Source organism: Hylobates moloch, unplaced genomic scaffold (genome assembly GCF_009828535.3).
Source record: "Hylobates moloch isolate HMO894 unplaced genomic scaffold, HMol_V3 SCAFFOLD_5, whole genome shotgun sequence".
Lineage (NCBI taxonomy): Eukaryota > Metazoa > Chordata > Mammalia > Primates > Hylobatidae > Hylobates > Hylobates moloch.
This window is the reverse complement of record NW_026652280.1, coordinates 36,526,038-36,542,595: the sequence shown is the minus strand read 5'-3', so window position 1 is coordinate 36,542,595 and position 16,558 is coordinate 36,526,038. Positions and strand designations below refer to the sequence as shown.

Sequence of the window (16,558 nt, the reverse complement as noted above, 5' to 3'; positions counted from 1 at the left end):
GCTTGAAAAAGATAGAGTAAGCCAAGCAGATATCTGGAGAAAATTATCCCAGGCAGAGGAAAAAGCTAACACAAAGACCCTAAAAGGGAAGTGTGCCTGTCTGGCATATTTTAGGAACAGCATGGAAGCTGATATTTCTGAAGTAGAGAGAGCAAGAGGGAGGTCAGTAGGACATGAGATCACAGAAGTGACATCGGCTGTTAAAAGTTCTGTGAGTGAGACAAGAGCCATGGTAGAGTTTAAAGCACAGTAATGACAAGATCTGACTTATAGCTTAAAAGGACCACTCTAGCTGCTGTGTTAATAAATTGCAGGAGACAATTGAAACATGGAGAAGGGTTAGTGCAAAACTATAGATACAGGAAAAAGAGGATGGTAAGTTAGAATTCAATTCACAATTCAGTTTTGAAAAAAGGACACCTCTGGATATACATAGAAGACAAAACCAAGAAAATTACTTATGAACTGGATGTGGAAGTATGAAGGAAAGAGAGGAGTAAAGCATTAGGCCAATGTTTTGGACCTGCACAATTGGAAAGATGGAGTTGCTATCAACTGATATGAGGGAGGCTGGGGGTAAACAGGTTTGAAAAGAAGATTGGTGGTTTAGTTTTGGGGAATTTTAGTCTGCGTTTCTGGACTTCAGAATCCCCCAGTGCCTCTCCCAAGAAAGGAGACTACATAGGTGATCTTTTCCTTTTGTGTGTGTATGTATGTATATACACACACATGCACAGACATATATGTGTGTGTGCTTGTATTCACACATAAATATATGCACATATATATATTTTCTGTCTATGTATAATTAATGTGTATGTGTATATTATATATATATAAATTCTAACACAATTGATTCACTCATAGTAATGAACATGTAGACTTTTAATTGAGGACTATTAGGAATAATGCCACTGTAAACATTCTGACCATGCCTCTTTGTTCATACATATGTGAATTTCTATTGAGTATATATAGCTAGGAGTAGAACTGCTAAATCATCTGATCAAGTTACATATTTCTTCATCTTGGTACCGAGTGTCAAATTATTTGGTATGGTGGCTGTATGAATTCATACTCTCATTATACCCTGCCTCTCGGTTAGCATTGTAGTCTTTTTAAATTTTTGTCATTTTAATTATGTCTAATTATCCAGATATAAATTTAGATATAAATGTAATCTAGATAAAAATTTAATTTAATACAAAGATATAAAGGTATATAAATGATATTGAAGCCATGTGACTGGATAAATTACCATAGGAAATTAAAATGAGACGAAGCCCTGTGTCCTGCAACATTAAGAGATCTAGAAGAAGAGGAAGAATCAGCAAAGTCACTTGATTTATTAGTGGGAGAACTGAATTTCAATGCATGCCTGTCCCTCTTCAAAGTCCATGCTGTTTCAAACATGCCAGGCTGTCTCAGAATTACATTCAGAAAATCTATAAATAAGCTAAGAGTGGCAGACCACTGGTATTCTTGTCATAGCAAAGTATTTTAGGTAAAAATGTTTTCAATTTGCTTTTCTGTGATGAAGTAGAAGGCAAATTTTTTAAGGGCAGAAAAAATATTAAAGGCTTTTGTGGGGTGGCTCTAAAAAAAGTGTGAAAGCTCCTATTAGATCATTTAAGCTCATTCATTAAGACAAAGCAAGTAGAAAAGAGTGAGTAGCTAGCTAAAAAAAAGCAGACAAAATAGGAAGGAAAAACTTTTAATCCTAGAGAGTAAAGTTGTTTTCTGTATGTTTATTTGCTTTTCATTTTATTGTTGTTCTGTTTGTTTTCTAATAATGGCAACAACTTTGCCTATGAAATAAGTTTTGCCTTCTTGATTTTACAGCTTCCTGACGTCAGGGAGAAGTGATGCTTTTATTTGAATCTAGTCCTATTCGAGATTCTATGGTCTTCTCTTCTTGGGATTTCCTCTTATCAAAATTAAAATTAAATCTTATGCAGAATGATTTTTACCCTCCCAGGAAACATATGCAGAAACGTGTGGCTAATTCAGAATTCAGTGTTGCAACTACAATCTACCTCAGTTTTTCTTAGTGGTGACCAAGAAACAATTGTTCTTTGTTATGTTAGTAAACATTTTGAACTTAGAACCTTGGGGGTAAACAATGTTCTAAAGTCTTATTTGCTGTGATCTTCTCATAACATTTTATAAAATACTTTCTTTTCTCCTCACTCCAACCCTCAGGAAAACTTTTTTTTTCTTTTTTTTTTTTTTCCCCCGGAGAGTAGTTCACAGTTCTGGTGTGTGGTGAGAAAAGGCTTGGGAAATAAAACATGAGTTATTTTCATTGTTTCATATGTCAGGTATCCTAATATTTTGCTTTCAAGGAATGTGTACACTGCTTCTGATTCTGTCTGCTGGTGCATGCTCAGTTCTTTTTAATCCAGCATTTATTTATTTATTTATTATTTTTCTCTTTGGAGACAAAGTCTCGCTCTGTTGCCTAGGCTGGTGTGCAGTGGCATGATCTCGGCTCACTGCAACCTTTGCCTCCCGGGTTCAAGCAATTCTCATGCCTCAGCTTCCTGAGTAGCTGGGACTACAGGAGTGCACCACCAGAGCCAGCTAATTTTTGTATTTTTAGTAGAGATGGGTTTTCACCATGTTGGCCAGGCTGGTCTTGGACTCCTGGCCTCAAGTAATCTGCCCACCTCGGCCTCCAAAAGTGCTGGAATTAAGGACGTGAGCCACCACGCCTGGCCCTTAACTCAGCATTTATATCTTGTTTGTGACTATCTGCCATGTTTTGACGGACAAACTTCCTGTGGTCTATTTGTGTTTCTGAACATCCTAAACACTAGGTGGGCTTATTGGCCTTCAAATCCATTGTTACCAAAGATTGTTAATGCTAGCCTGAGTCTAGGTTGTTCCCAAGCCACACCCTTATCCTATACTCACATACCTGCCACGTCTCTCTTGGTACCAGTTTCTTTCTCTATTATTTATGGCTCTATTGTGAACTTTTAGAATATTGCTTAGTTTTATTTTACTACATATTCCTGGTGTCTTACTCTCTGGATTTCCTCAGAGATGAACAAGAGTATTATGTTTATAAATATTTTTGAAGACTTACTCCCATAAGTATCATGGGAAAAGAAAGACAATATATAATCTATTTTCTACTCTACATGAATTTGCTATTAAAATGGGAAAATTAAATATAAAGAGATAACAAATTAAATATAAATTCAAACTTTAAATAACATCTTAAGACCACAAGCCAGATGCTCAAAGAACCTGTGTAATTGTAAATAGTTACTGGAAGGGATAATAATCAGAAAGAATTTTAAGTGTTATAAAGACGAGAGAAGATATTAGACTGGAGTAGACAGGGAAGATATTAAAGAGCAAGAAGTACTTGTGCAGAATCTGAAAGGACAGATCAAATTGAACAAATTGAGGGAAAGGAGGAGAGAGCTTATTTTAAAATAACTTTGTGAATAATATGGGAAAGAAGTCCTAAGAATTTGGGGAACAAAAAGTAAAATCGTTTGTCTAGAAGGTAGATGACAGTGATGGAAGGACATGTCTGGGTCTATTTCAATTCTAAAATGATGGTGTTGGAATAAAGTAAGATATCTTAGTTGTTCCAGGAGGAGAAGAATCAAAATGATATTTCAGGATGGTGGTATGAAGTGGTATGAAGAGCAGATAAGAGTGGGATATGGGGGTTAAAAGATGATAGAAGAAATCCCACTACTAGGTATTTATCTAAAGAAAAGGGAGTCAATGTATCAAAAGGATACCTACACCCCCAAGTTTATTGCACCACTGTGCACAATAACTGAGATATGGAATACACCTGAATGGCCATCGACAGATAAATGGATAAAGGAAATGTCATATACATACGTAATGGAATGCTATTCAGACATGAAAAAAGAATGAAATCCTGTCACTTGCCACAACATGGATGCACCTGGAGGACATTACGTTAAGTAAACTAAATCAGGCATAGACAGATAAGTACCAAAAGTTCTCACTTGTAAATGAAATCTAAAAAAGTTGATATAGAAGTAGAACTGTGGTCGTTAGAGGCTGGGAAGAGAGGGCGGGGAGGATGGGGAGAGTTTGGTTAACAGATACAAAATCACGGCTAGATGGGAGGAATGAGTTCTGGTGTTCCACAGCGCTGTATAATGAATGTGGTTGGCTATAATTTATTGTGTATTTTCAAAAAGTTAGAGAGGGTTTTAATGTTCACAGCACAAAGAAGTAATAAATGTTTGAGGTGATAGATATCCTAATTATCATTATTTGATCATTACACATTGTATACACCTATGAAAATAACACATAAATACATATGATTATTACTTGTCAACTAAAAATGAAAGGGAAAAAAAAAGATTCTGAGGTGTTCCAGACTTCTGTTACTCAGAATTTGCCCATATAAAATCCCTAATGTTTTTCCACTGATTTCAGTCCTAAGATAATAATATTGGAATAAAGTAAGAAATATTTCTAAACAGTAAATAAATAAATAAATATAATAGGCAGGAACCAATTAGCTAAAGTTTTTTACAATTTCAAATAAAAGATGTGCCCTTTTGCTACCAAATAAAGAGCCTGATTTCTTAAATTAAACAAAAATCTGTATCCATGTAGCTTATTATTAGCTTTTCCTGCAACCATTAAATATGACTCTTTCCCTTTAAATGTTCAGTGTTGCTACTATGGAGAATGGAAGACATGTCATATTACTCAAAATGTATTAAAACAATACACATATTGGAAAAATTAATTTCAGTCTGGATTCAAGCAGAGGCATGCTCTGTTAAAAGCCATAGCCCCTCTAATCAGGCCCTTTGTGGGCTATTGTAGCAGGCAATTGTCCTCCAGTCCTTTCTCTAACAGGCAGTGCACTGTGTGTGTGTGTGTGTGTGTGTGTGTGCGTTTGTGTGTGGTATGGCTCAATTATGATGAATAAAGGGATTGTTTACTAAGGTAACTAGTAAACTACTTTTATTACTGTCACTGAAATTACCACTCAAGAGACCAAAGCAGAAACTAATCAATATAAGGATCTAGAGAGCAAGAACAGGAATAGAGCAGGTGCATAGACAATGGCAGTTCTACAATATTCAACCCAAATTGTATGTTCCTAGGGCCTATCTGAAATATGTGTCACTACTCTTCCCTATGTTACAGAGGTAAACTGCCTTAGGTGGAGGCATGGAAGGAAGGGAAAAAAAAGGAAGGGAGGAAGGGAGGAAGAGAGGAAGGGAGGAAGGAAGGAAGGAAAGAAGGAAGGAAGGAAAGAAGGAAGGAAGGAAGGAAGGGAGGGAGGGCGGGAGGGAGGGAGGGAGGGAGGGAAGGAAGGAATGAGCGGTTTTAATGAAGGTGTAATATTGGGTACTATAATCTATAGTTTTTATTTAATATTTTCCAATGTCACCTACCCAGCAATTCTCTGAGGATATTTTAATTAAAGCCCTTAACGAGGAAAAGGGAGACTCAAAGAGCTTAAGTGACCCGTGCAACGTCAAGTGTTGTTAAGGATAAATAAATAAAAACAAAGCTATCCATTTATGTTATAAACATTGTCCCACAGTTTGTGCCAGGCTATGTCATTAATATTCTGAGTATGAAGCATTATAGTAGTTATTATTGTCATCCCCATTTTACAGATAAGAAAAGACAAATATGGATGTCCTAGGTTACCCAAACCCCCAGTTCACATTATTCTGTCATCACTTCTTTGGTGGGGCTTCATTCTACAGATTGAAGGTTGATAAAAATAATACATGGTAAGGAGCACACTGGACAGTGGTTAAGGGCCTCAGCTCTGGCAGTGGTTGAGTTCTGCATAGTCACCTCAGGCTCTGGGTTCCTGAGTGAATTACTCACATCTTCAAGCTTTACTGTTCTCATCTATTAATTAGAGATATTAACCACACCCACACTGCTGGGTTTAGTGAGACTTAATAAATTAACATATTTAGTGCATTTTGAACAGGGTCAGATATATGCAAAAGTCAGAAGTGTTCGCTTTTATTTTGCCATTCATTGCAGGAAGAAATTGAAAGAATAATAGTTTGGACAAAACAAGAAACATTCCCCTTTTGTGAATGCACACAGATTTATGAACACACACACACACACTTTATTGCGCATTTTAAAGCATATTAAGAGGGACTGTGAACTGGTAAAGTGTCTAAGGACTTCTGATTCATTCAATAAGTGACTACCCAAACATTGACTTTCACATATACAAGAAATCTTCTGATAAAGAACTTCCCTCGTCCACCACCACCACAACTTCTCTAACTATAATAGTTAAAAATCTTTCTTCGGTGTTCCATTGTAAGATCACAAATTATCTACACTATCTCATTTCAGTTCAATTAAACATTTTTTCCTGGGACTGCAAATATAGTTTTCTCTCTATTTCCTTTTCAATGCAACATCTCCAGGAAGGCCCCAATCCCCCACTCCCCCTTCGGCTTTACATCCTTCACACATACTTTAGCGAGAATCAGGTTTCTATCTGCCCAATACACATGGCAGTGGCAGGATGCTGAAGTGCTTGGAGTATATGGGGACCAGAACTATCAATACTCTCATGCTGAAGCTGTGGTGTTAGCTGAAGTAGAATGATAGTAGGCAAAAAGGGCAGAAATGATGGTCTGGCAGAGTGACTAGCAACGACACTTAGCTGGTCCCTGCTGAGCAATGAGAAGGACAGATGGCACTGTTTGGTCAGGGTCACCAGAAAGCTGGTATTTATGAGGAAAGCCCAAGTGATTGAGTAGATATCATTGATGGGCTTTGCAAATGGCCAGATTCATTGATAGGAGTGCACCTTGCATGTGTGTGAGCAGTACAGAGGACCACCGTCCGTCAGTGTGTACAGTCGCAATCCCAGCACACTGCAAACACACACATGCACAGAAATAATCAGTCATAGGCAGAAGGTTGATCTCCAGTGAGATTTTATGCTGGTTTATGGGAGGCAGCATGGCCTATTGGAAAAATTCATGCTCTAGAAAGTCAGGAGACTCTCGTCCCAGTGCTACAAATGAACAGCTGAACGATGTATGGTAGGTCATTTTAACTTCCTAAGCCATAGTTCTCATTGCTTCCAAAATACCTCCTATACATCTCTATCATTGCCTCACAAGTCTGTTTATACATCTTGTTTGTTACCCTGGTGGACAGGGCAGAGGCTGTGTCTAATTCTTGGTCATATCTGTGGGCCTTTCACAGGTCTAGGCGCGCATGCGTGCACGCGCACGCACATGCACACACAAACACTCTTTTGTCAGTTTCTATTAATTATTCCAAAATGTATATGTTTAAAGAAAATATGCTTCCCTAAGTAAATCAGCACCTAATTTCAAAAATCTGTATGGTTTACTCAGCACCCTATTTACTTTCTTTGTTAGCATGACCCCAGGTTTCAATAAATTCCTGTAATTACTGGGTTACTTGGTTTTCTCAAGTTGAAAGGAATTGTCACCTTCTCTCTATGTGGTTGAGGCCCCCAGGGGTCTCTGAATAGACAAGAACAAACCAGTCTTTGGCACCTACACGCTAAAATGTTTAGGCAGAGCTCCTCATGCCACCCACTACCCCATCTAATAAGGGTAGCACTCTCCGTTATGTAGAAAATTAAAAATGTTAAAATATTTTCATATAGATGATTTTGTGTGATGTTTAAAATACATGTATGAAAATGCGGCCGGGTGCAGTGGCTCACGCCTGTAATCCCAGCACTTTGGAAAGCCGAGGCGGGAGGATCACGAGGTCAGGAGATCGAGACCATCCTGGCTAACACGGTGAAACCCCGTCTCTACTAAAAATACAAAAAAAAAAAAAAAAAATTAACCGGGTGTGGTGGCTGGTGCCTGTAGTCCCAGTTACTCGGGGAGGCTGAGGCAGGATAATGGCGTGAACCCAGGAGGCAGAGCTTGCAGTGCACTCCAGCCTGGGTGATAGAACGAGACACCGTCTCAAAAAAAAAAAAAAAAAATGCAGCTGAAGTTAGAACTCAGGTTCACTGTCTCATATCTTCAAAAAATAAAAACTTTCAGGTGAGAAAATAAAAATAATGTAAACATCGAACTTAGACATCCATATGTAGGCACATTAGGTTCATCATTTAATATCTATGTGCCTCGGGCCATATTATGTTGTTTGTGTGCGTACCTCAGTTTTCTCATTTATAAAACGCAGACAGTAATGCCTTCCTCACAAGTTCAAGGCAGGGCGAGGGGTATAGTAAGGCAGGGGAATGTGACAGACCATCAGCCAGCAGAACACCAAAGCAAATGCGTGAACGTAAAGAGCTCAGCAACATGTGGGCTCATTGAGGGATCATTACATGCTCATTCATCTCCAGTCATAGATGGGGCAGACATGTTGTATAGTACTCATGTAGAGCTATAGAAACTCTCTTTCATCAATTTAAAATCTACAGAGTGCATATAATCTTGGAGATGTTGTCAATCAAAGCCTTTCACCTGAATTCTGTTTTCAATCATTATTTGAGTGAGTAGATACCAATTTACTCTTTTACTGAGCCTTATTTAGACCTCTTGGCTAATGCTTCCTGACAGTATTGCAGTGAGTGATGGTCTGCAGTACAACTGAGGTGGTAACAATTAAGGGTGAGAACAGAAGGCCCTGGAATCTTAAAATCTTTTTACTTTCCTCTTGTTTATTTTGTTTCTTTTGCCTTACAGTCCACAGGGTTAGGATAACGCATGGCCAGGATGTGACAATTGTTCAGCTTTGTCAGACTCAAAGTTCTGCTAATGAAGTAAAACACAGAGGCTCTGGGACATGAATTATGCACTTGGTTGTTTGCCTTGATTTAATTCATCAGATAAAGGCTCAACTTCCTACCTGCTTTCCTAATTCACTGAGGTGGAAGGAATTGGTTATGTGCTGCTTTCCGTTTACCTCAGAGATACTGTTACCGCTTTCTCTTTATAAAATCCTGCTACATGAAACTGAATTTATAGAGGGGACAAACTGCAAATGGCCGTGGGAGAGAATATGTTTGTTTATTTTACAAATGAGTTTTTTCTTTACAAAGAATTCACAATGGAAACATTCTAATAAATTCTGAGTTCCCTAATCCTTTTTGTATTTTCAGTTTGTGTTGTGTAACTTTTTCACAGTTAACTAAAGCATCTATTGAGCAAATCTCAAAAGGTATTTTTTCAACTACCCCTTAGAAACACTAAGTTATCAAGATGCTGCCATTAAAAATTATAAGCCTTCACATCCCTTTGTGCCCCTGTATACACTGTTTATGTTCAATTATCTTCCTTGTATCTCCCCATACTTTTCTTCTTCAGCATCAAAAAAATCCTCCTCATCCTTTAAGACATAATTTAAATACCATCTATGCTGTGATTTCTTCTCAGCTTTCATATCTCTTATAGCCACCCATTATACTGAGTTTCCAAAGCTCTTACATTAGAAGCCTGATATAAACTTACTGTTTTGTATTACACATTACAGCAAATTTTCCACCACGAGGTGGTGCACTCCAGAGGTCAGGAATCACCTGAAATCATAGTTATGAAAAACCCCACCTCCCTTCTGAATGACTTGCATAATGTTTCATACATATTTCACACTTGAAGATGTATGTTAAGACAACATTTTGCCAAATAATTCCAAGATGTGTCCTAGGGACCAGAGAAGGACATAAAGTTCTCATCTGACATTGGGAAACTTTTTCTGCTTTTCCCGTACAATTTGATAGAAAAACAATTTAGATGTAGAAAGCCTGCACTCATGTCCAGTCCTTATTTTCTGACTTTCCTACTAGACAAATCTCTTGATAGTTCTGTGCTTAGATACCTCTCCTACTTGCCTTCTTATTTTATGATCAAATAAGATCATAATCAGAATAGGTAAAATGTTATTTTTACCCAATTTTATGCAATAATATCTTATTTTGCAAAATATGATCATTATGAATCTTAAATTCTTTAAATCTTAAAACATTATCATTATGTTAAGTGTATGCCTGTATACAAATATTTCCTGCTCTCCATATATATATATATATATATATACCTATGTACCCATAAAAATAAAATAATCAGTAAAATAAAAACCTACAAACTTAGCATAAATCCCAAATGCAGATATTTTCCAAAATACCTGGAAAATAAGATATTATTTTTATTAAATAAAATCTGTTGAATAAATTTGATTCTGAACTTGGAGAATCAGATGTGAAGCCAAGGAAGGCAATATTTCATCATGCTCTGACATTGAGGAATGGCCTTGCTGTTTCAAACCACAATGACAAAGGTCAATATTTAAAACTGTTATAAGGATTGTTTAGGCTCCATAAAACTTTAAAACTGTAACCATGAGATTATTTTTATTTTTTTTTAGGGTGGGTGAGTGGCAGGCAGTGGAACAAAATGAGATAGAAGGCTGAAAGAAGATGCCTAACATACTGAACTTTATTGGATAATTGGTCTTTTTTGTTTTCTTTTGGTTTTAGTTTTAATCTCAGTTTGTAATATAAGTTTCTATTCTACTGCCATTTAATGTTATTTCACTGAATGTGTGTGTGTGTATATATATGTGTGTTGTTTCTTAAGTAGTTTTTTCATCATGAGTCTTATTTTTAAAATAAACTTTATTGTGTATATTTAAGGTATACAATATGATGTTGTGGGATACACATAGATAGTAAAATATTTACTATAGGAAAACAAATTAGCATATCCATCATTTCACATAGCTACTTTTTATAGGGGGTGGCAGTAACAGCAGCTAAAATCTACTAATTTATGCAGCACTAGTAACAATGGCCAAGATTTGGAAGCAACTTAAGTGTCCATCAACAGAAGAATGAATAAAAGAAATGTGGTATATATACACAGTGGAATACTATTCAGCTATATAAAAGAATGAGATCCAGTCATTTGCAAGAGCATGCATGGAAATGGAGATCATTGTGTTAAGTGAAATAAGCCAGACAGAAAAAGACAAACTTTGCATGGTCTCATTCATTTGTGGAAGTTAAAAATTAAAACAATTTAATTCATAGAGATGGTAGAATGATGGCTACCAGAGGCTGGAAAGGGTAGTAGGAAGAGGAAGTGGAGATGGTTAATGGGTATAAAATTGTGGTTAGATGGAATGAATAAGATATAACATTTGATAGCACAACATGGTCATTATCGTCATGAATAAGTTATTGTACATTTTAAAATAAGAAAAAAGTATAATGGAGGATTTATAACACAAAGAAATGATGAATGCTTGAGGTGATGGATACCCCATACCCTGATGTGATTATTATACACTGTAAGCCTGCATCCAAATATCTCATGTACTCCATAAATATATACATGTATAAAATTATACACCTATGTACAAATAAACATAAAAAAATCTACGAGTTTAGCATAAACCCCAAATAAAATATTATTACCTATAGTCCTCATCCTATACATTAGATCTCTATACTTCTTCCTCCTAAACATCTGCGACTTTGTATACATATCTGTTACTTTGTATGGTGCAGTTTTGATTCAGCTTACTCTGTGTAAAAATTGGGGAGTGATGGAAAAGCAGCTTCAATGGTGTCAGAAGGACTGGATTCTTGATCTGACTCTGCCACTGCTGTATAAATGACCTTTGCAGGTCTCTTCGCCCCTCAATGCCTCAGTTTGGCCATTGTCCAAATAATTCTTGTGTATCCCTGTTTTCTCTGCAGTTAGTAACACTCTTGGACAATATTACATACAATTTTTAATTATAAAAATATAACTACAAATATAAATATTATATATTTATACAGAAGTATTATGCATAGTGTTCAATTAGGTTAAAGATTAAAGAGGCATAGATGTATAAATCAAAGTGATAGCCTAGATGGTTAAGATCTCTTCTAAATATAACATTCAAGACCTAGGAAATGCATTATCAATGAATCTGTTTTCTTCTTAATAGTGAGTGATGCAACTCTTTGCTCTTCTCAGAGCATTAAACATAATGTAGTAGAGTTAGATAAAAGATCACAGAACTCTAAATTATTACCCCCATGACCAGGCACAAGTTATTTTTCTGACTTCTGTTTTTTCATCCGTGAAATAGAAATACCGACTCTTGACTGTGGTTAGGACTGAGTATAAGCATGAAATACATGTAGCCCATGCCTGCCATGCAATGGGGGCTTCATAAATGTTTATGTCCCTCATAGTAACTAGATTATGACTGTGCATAATATGTGCTCAGTAAACTTTATTGATTACTTGTGGTTTAAAATTCCTCACAGAAAGTACATTCATTAACTGACATATTTTAAATCTTGTAGGAATTCCTATTTCAGTAAAGTTGCAAATTCTTTTAAAAGTTTCTATTAAAAAAATATTTTGGTAAAACATGGATAAAAACATTTCTCAGGCCAGGCACAATGGCTCATGCCTATAATCCCAGTACTTTGGGGGGCTGAGGCAGGAGCATTGCTTGAGGCCAGAAGTTTGAGACCAACCTGGGCAACATAGTGAGAGCCCATCTCTACAAAAAGAAAAAGAAAAAGAAAGAATAAATATTAATATACTAGAAAATCTCCAAGATTTTAAAAATTATAGTCACCATAAATTGAGTTTTTAATCCATGTTTAAGGCTGACTTGGACTTGACTCTCAGAATTGGAAACAGATGGTAGCTTGATGCATCTTCTTTAGTTTCGTCAGAAGAGCAAATCTCTTCTGGAAATCTCTTCACACAACCCAGGGTAATGGGGTTATACAATTCCTTCATATACCTCTGTTGATCTAAGTCTTTGATATGAAAAGTAGGTTTTAAAGCATATATTTTAGAGCCATGATCATGCCACTGCACCCCAGCCTAGGCTCAAGTGAAATAAAATAAACCATGTGTATTTTTAGCTCATTTGAATGCGAATATTTTAACCTTCAATAGAAGGTTAATATTGAGAATCAGTGCTTGAATGTTTATATGCTGATAAAAGAACATCAGGTAAGTCACAGGGGGAAAGTCCAAGGACCAGATAATTTTATCACTGTGATTTCAAACATTTAGTCATAAGGACAGCATTTTCCAGGTGTGAAATTGTAATATGAGAAATATTCTCTGGTGTAGTAGCCAAGGCTGCCATTTACAACTGAGCTGTTTACACTCTTTATCCTTATCTTTCTCTGAGAATGAGCTGGTCATTCCTGTCTTTTCACCTCACTGGAAAAGTTTAGTTCAAGTACTTAATTGCGAATTGACTTCTATTGTACAAAGCAAAGATGACAGCAAGCCAGGCCACTCTGTGGGCCATGTGTCACATTGAAAATCCATAGTCATTGGAACAGTAACAATGATCGGTCAGCACAAATAATACTTGGGAGAGATCAAAATAGAAGATAAAATATCACCACTATAATATCAGCAATATCACAAGAAAAGTGTGTTGCTGAAGGATGTTCCTGTCCAAAATCTCTTCTCTCCAAGTTTCATTTCCGTGGAATAAAATGAAGTAGGCTAAAAATCAGTCACTCTATCCCCACATCCCCCAAGCTCCTAAAAGCAAATACCTAACCAGCAAACAAAAGCAATACAGAGGCACATTATTGCGACAATTTCAGCATCTCCCTGACATCACAAGCTGCTGGTGGCATTTAATGTGAATTGGCCTTTTGCCTGTTTTTTTTTAAATCTGTTTTTCTCTCTTCTTCAGTATTTTATTCTCACATTGTTTATTTCTTTCTTCCTCCCTGTATCTGACTGGATTCTTGTAAAGTATAACTTCATTTTATATAGATCATGTTGTCTCTATCCTTCCTCCACACCTTCCTCCTTCCTTAAATCCTAACCTATTTTGATTCCTTCCTTCTCAAATCATTATATTTGGAGGAGAAAGCTTTTTAAAAATTCCTCATTTATACACAACTACAAAGCTTTTCTTTCACATTTTTGCCTCCCTAGAAGAGATGAATAATTTGTTTCACTTTGATATGCATTTTGCTACTGACACATCCAGATGTACCTATTTCTTTTATTTTTTATGAGAATTTTCTTTTGTAGGGTGAGGAGAAGAGGTGGGGGTGCTGAATTTTATGTTTCTTGCTGTCTTTAACTTTGTTGTCCACTAAAGTCACACTCTCCTTCCTCTTCCTTTCCTGTTTGGTTTTCCTATCCCTTGTGGACCCATCCACCAAAGGTGTTAGTTTTTTGGTTTCTTCTGCCGAAAATACTGTCTTCAACTTCTAATTTTTTTTGTCAACACTAAAACTATTGATTTGTTTTGATGCTTTTTGTCCATGCTAACTATAATATTTCTTCTACCCTTTAGAATTCCCAAAGATATATTCCCAGTGGAGATATTTAATATTTATATAAAAAGCTATATTTATTTATAATAAATAAATATAGCCATAGCTTCGAGCTATCTAACTTTTGATCAGCCAAAAAAACTACTATGTATCTAATTTTTTAAATTTTTTATACTTGGCCTTTTAGGCTCCTCAAGAATCCCAACAACTGACACTTCAGTTCTTCATGTACCAAAACAAATTTGTTATTCTTCATCTCTATTATCACCTCATCTTCATTTATCTGTGTAGCTTTCTCCTTTAATTGACCACAAAGTTTAGTTTGATCACCCTGCTCAAGACTCACAACGCATATCATTCCATAAATCACTGCCACTTTCAAAAACCAACTTTCTTTTTGTATTCAAAGCCCACACACACTATGTCAGACTACAGATGAGGAAAAAGAGCCTCTTAATGAAAGAAACAAACACAACAATCAACACCCATCATCCTGAGTATATGTCTATGTTTGTAACTGTGTTTAATTGAGTATTCATAGCACTTCTTTCTTTATGTGAAGATTTTTGAGAATAGGAGCACATTTTTCTCATACCATGACAATTTCATACATATTTTTATTATTAAAAAAGACCTATACGCTAAGAGCAAATATCACCCAGCGTGAAATCAAAGAAAACAATTATCCTCTTAAAGTTCTGTGTATCATCACTGGCTGTCTGCATTCTCCTGACTCATCAGCATCGGTTTAACAGTCCTGACACTTTGGAGCATCCTGCCAGACCCATACTCTGTGTTTAACTGCCACAGTTCACCTCTAACAGCATCAGCAATATCATTTTTCTTTCACTCTATAGAGTTGTCTCTACAGAGGTCCCTCCTTCCCCAGCATTTGGTGTGAAAACTTACCGCTTTTACCAACTCCCCCTGCTCCCAGCATTACCACCTTGTACTCTCTGGACCCGCCTGATGCGCTGCCTGGGGAGCAGCTGGCTTCATTTTCTACCTCCATCTTACCCGAGGGACTGGAGGAAAAAAAGAAGGAGAAAGTCACCCGTGTCAGGTGCTTGCTCGAATATTAAGCAACTCTAAAACTGTGTCAAAGCAAAGGTTTTAGTACGAGGTAAGAACCATCAGCGTCGGGCTGGCTGCTGGTCCTCCGCTCGAGCGGGTCTCATAGCAACCACTTCAATTGCTTCCAATAAAAATCTGGCTTTTGCATCCCCCACCCTTCCTTCCGATCCTTCACTCTTTCACGTCTCCTACAATCTTTCTCTCTCTCTCTCTCTCTCTCATTTTTATTTCCTCCCTCATTTGATTCTTTCTCCATTTCCCCTCCCCACTGTCTGTCTCTCTCCTTTCTCTTTCCTGCCTACCTCCTGCACAGTCACAGTTGTTAGTGGCACACACACATTCGACCCCTTTTCAGGCTGGGCTGCTAGAATGGAGTGAATCTGAGACCTCACAGGAGTTGCTATGTCTCACAGGATGACTTCTGTAGGTATAGCTTCAAAGATGCTATTTTCTTTTAATCAAAGTCAATTAATAAGGATTTCTTCTGCTTATAGTCTTACATTTTATCATGCTTCTATTGCAGTTTTCATTCTGGGAAAATGGAAAAGCAAAACAAAAACAAAACAGAACAGTAACTCAGGGCTCATAAGGATGGATCTTCAGTGTTATTGAAGTAACAGCCGGCTAACAGGAATTGTTCAGCTCACTAGACAGTTGCAGGTTTAACATAGAGGGGGTAATTGAATTAGATCATTGTCATATTTGGACAAGGCTCATGCTTGTTTACATTAAGTTATTAGAAACAACCTAAATCACAAGGACTCTATCAAGCATGAAAGAGATAATTGGTAAATATTTTTACTGACAATTGTACTAGCATAAAAGATTGTAGAAGAATATTTTTAAATGTCCAAACTATTATTACCTGTTTGAATTCTTATAAAGCTTTGTGGTCTTTGTTTTTCCTCTAAAGAACTTCTAAACTACAGAGGGTCTAGAATGTTTTCAATAATTCCTAATTGTCATAATAAGATCCTGTCTTTTAACCAACATGATGATGTTCAACATGTTTATTGTCTATTTTCTAAAGCTTGAATCATTATTAGTTGCCGACAAGTGTTTGGTGTGCATAGACTTGTCTTTCTATCTAGATTTTAAGCTCCACTAGGAAAGGAACTATATTTAATTCATTTCTTGTGATTCTATAATGTGTGCACTGAGTAGGCACTCAATATATACTTGCTGGTTTCTGTAAAG

General features: G+C 36.6%; 1 protein-coding gene across 2 annotated transcripts in view; it reads right to left on the bottom strand.

The window, feature by feature from the left end:
• RIT2 (Ras like without CAAX 2) overlaps positions 1-15,948 on the bottom strand; it is a 389,165-nt gene extending 373,217 nt beyond the window's left edge. Inside the window, exons 1-2 of one of the 2 annotated variants that reach the window (XM_032152422.2) lie at positions 15,862-15,948; positions 15,197-15,312 (exon numbers count right to left, since the gene is read on the bottom strand). In XM_032152422.2, the coding sequence (XP_032008313.1) occupies positions 15,197-15,299 (103 nt within the window). In that variant the 5' untranslated portion in view covers positions 15,300-15,312; positions 15,862-15,948. Of the gene's footprint in view, positions 1-15,196; positions 15,514-15,861 lie in introns of those variants that run through there. The other variant, XM_032152421.2, reaches the window with a different exon arrangement.
• Positions 15,949-16,558: the final 610 nt, after the last annotated feature.